Here is a 2837-nt window from a genome sequence, read left to right on the forward strand (position 1 = left end):
CAGCCTGCCCAGGGAGGTGGTGGAGTCACCATCCCTGGAGGTATTTAAGAACCGTGTAGACGTGGCTCTTCAGGGCATGCTCTAGTACCCAATATTATAGGTTTGTGGTGGGGTGTAGTATATATTTTCTTTTTTTTTTTAATTTTTTTTTTTTTCTTTTGTGGTTGGACTCAATGATCTCGGAGGTCCCTTCCAACCACTAAGATTCTGTGATTCTGTGGTGGAAGGGAGGGACCGTCCCAGGGGATGAAGGGAGCATTTTGGGGGGATGGAGGGACCAACCCAGGGGATGGAGGGACCATCATGGGGGAACGGAGGGACCGTCACGGGGGATCTCACCTTTCAGCCATTCGCAGTTGTACTTGCTGTATATGCCCCTGGACTGGAGCACGATGTGGGTTCCTGTCCAATAGTAGGCAATGTTGGCCACCATGAATCTCTCGTAGGGTGGGATGAGGACCTCCTCCTCATTGGGAAAGAAGGAAAAGTGCCTGATGGGAACGCCATAGCAGGTGTACACTGAGAAGAAGGTGTCCTGGCCGAACTGTGCAGCTGTCTTCTTCACAAAGGAGGTGGAAGTGAATTGGCCAAAGCGGACAAAATCATGGAGCTGGGCGGTGAAGCGGATGCCACGGACGCCCCGATAGACGTGGTAGCAGTTTGGCTGGGCATGCCACAGGATTTTCAGGGCCTGGGTCAGGAGGTAATGCAGCGTCTTGAAGTGAAATTTGTACAGATATTCCTTGTGGGAGCTCCCAGCCTTGCGCATGGCAGCGTTGAAGGTCTGGTACAAGCCTCCAGGCATGGTGTAGGCCAGAAGGGCCGTTGCATGCTCTGCCCGCAGCGCTGGTGGCCTGGGGACATAAGCCGCCCTCTTCTGCCATTTGTCAGCGGCCAGGGGCCAGTACTTGGCGTAGATGCTGTTTTTGGTGAGCTCCATCTGGTGGAGCTTCCCCAGCTCCTTATCCATTTGGTGGCCGCAGCCCCGGTACTGGTCATCGAAGGAGGTGGGGGCCATGTCCAGCCTGATCTGCTTGATGGGCCCCAGATCCTTCAGGGGGTTTCCAGGGGCCAGGGTCCCAGCAAACAGCACCAATCCCAGCACCAGGTGCTCCATGGACACGGACCTGTTGGAAAGAGTCCATTCGAGGGCCATGGAGATGCTCCAATGGCTGGAACCCCCCTGCTCTGAGGACAGGGAAAGCTGTGACATGGAGGTATTGACAGTGGTGGCAGAGGGGTCATCCATCCTCCCCGCTCCCCAGGCACTGCTTGGAGGACTCACAGTGGGGGTGTGTGGGGGGCAGCACCCTGGTCCCCGCACGGCTGCAGCCCCCTCATGTTCCCCCACGGTTTCTGGGGGTCCTTGGACAAACCCTGGTTACCCACCTGCCGGGAGGAAGGAGCCCAAATCCCTGGAACCTGCTGTGAATTCCCGAGGAGCTTCCCTGCAGCCGCTGCCCCGTCTGGGTCTCACCCTGCCCCGGGGGGAGATGGGCACCCTCGGGGAAGGGGTTATATCTAACTCAGCGGTGGTTGGCGCGATGGTCACAGCTCTCGTGGTCCATCCCACCACCCCAGGAACCCTTCTTCTGTGCCTGGAAGATGCTGGACCTTCTCGGAAAGGGCTGGGGTTGTGCAAGGGGGTTGGTTCACTGTGGTAAGATTGGGATAAGAGTGTCTTCACCATCAGGTGATAAAATGCAGATAAGAGTAGCTCCACAAACTTAACTGAAGTTAACTGAAATTGCAGGGGCGAGATAACCAACAAATTGGGGAAATAACCAAAACTGCAAAAGTTAGACAACTGAAAAACCACAAAAGTTAGACTTTTATGTAACAGGCAGATTGAGAAGTCTGTACCTTCCAAGTCTCTCAGCCAATGGGGAAAGGAAGAGGGGTACATGCGGGTGGGGAATTAGGATAAAGTGGAGGTTGTGTCCTCTGGCAAGTGGAGAGACCCCGCAGGGGAATGCCCCAGTGGACTCTCCCTTCAAAGAGAGTCTTTAGAATCTTTGAATCATCTGGGTTGGAAGGGACCTTTCAGATCATCGAGTCCAACCATCAACCTGACTATGTCAAAAAAACACCAATAACCATGTCACTAAGCGCTATGTCAACCCATCTTTTGAACTCCTCCAGGGATGGTGCCTCAACCCCTTCCCTGGGCAGCCCGTTCCAACGTGCAATAGCCCTTTCTGTGTAAACATTTTTCCTGCTATCCAACCTGAACCTCCCCTGGGGCAACTTGAGGCCGTTTCCTCTTGTCCCAGGGCCTGTTCCTTGGGAGAAGAGACCAACCCCCCCTGCTTACACCCTCCTTTCAGGGAGTTGGAGAGAGCCAGAAGGTCTTCCTTCAGCCTCCTTTTCTCCAGGCTCAACACCCCCAGCTCCCTCAGAAGTTCTCCAGACCCTTCTCCTTGTGCTCCAGAGCCCTCGCCACCTCTGTTGCCTTTCTCTGAACCCGCTCCAGCCTCTCAAGGTCTTTCCTGTCAGGCGGGGCCCAAAGCTGGGCCCAGCACTCCAAGTGGGGCCTCACCAGTGCCCACTCCAGGGGGACAATCACCTCTCGAGTCCTACTCACCACACTGTACCTGACACAGGCCAGGATGCTGGTGGCCTTCTTGGCCACCTGGGCACACTGCTGGCTCAAGTTCAGATGACAGTCAATCAACACCCCCAGGTCCTTTTCCATGGGGCAGCTCCAGCCACTCTGCCCCCAGCCTGGAGCACTGCAGGGGGTTGGTGTGACACAAATACAGGACCCGTCACTTGGCCTTGGTGAACCTCATCCTGTTGGTCTCAGGTCATCCATCCAGCCTGTCCAGGTCCCTCTG

The 2837-nt window shown here is 55.5% G+C and overlaps 1 protein-coding gene across 1 annotated transcript; it reads right to left on the reverse strand.

Moving 5' to 3' along the window:
• Nucleotides 1-339: 339 nt before the first annotated feature.
• Nucleotides 340-1156, reverse strand: LOC106900519 (NAD(P)(+)--arginine ADP-ribosyltransferase 2-like; the record flags this gene model as incomplete). Its single annotated transcript, XM_014962607.1, has 1 exon — nt 340-1156. A coding segment is annotated over exon 1 (817 nt), but the record flags the coding sequence as incomplete, so codon positions are not given.
• Nucleotides 1157-2837: the final 1681 nt, after the last annotated feature.

The sequence above is a fragment of the Calidris pugnax genome, unplaced genomic scaffold, assembly GCF_001431845.1.
Source record: "Calidris pugnax isolate Ruff unplaced genomic scaffold, ASM143184v1 scaffold2300, whole genome shotgun sequence".
Lineage (NCBI taxonomy): Eukaryota > Metazoa > Chordata > Aves > Charadriiformes > Scolopacidae > Calidris > Calidris pugnax.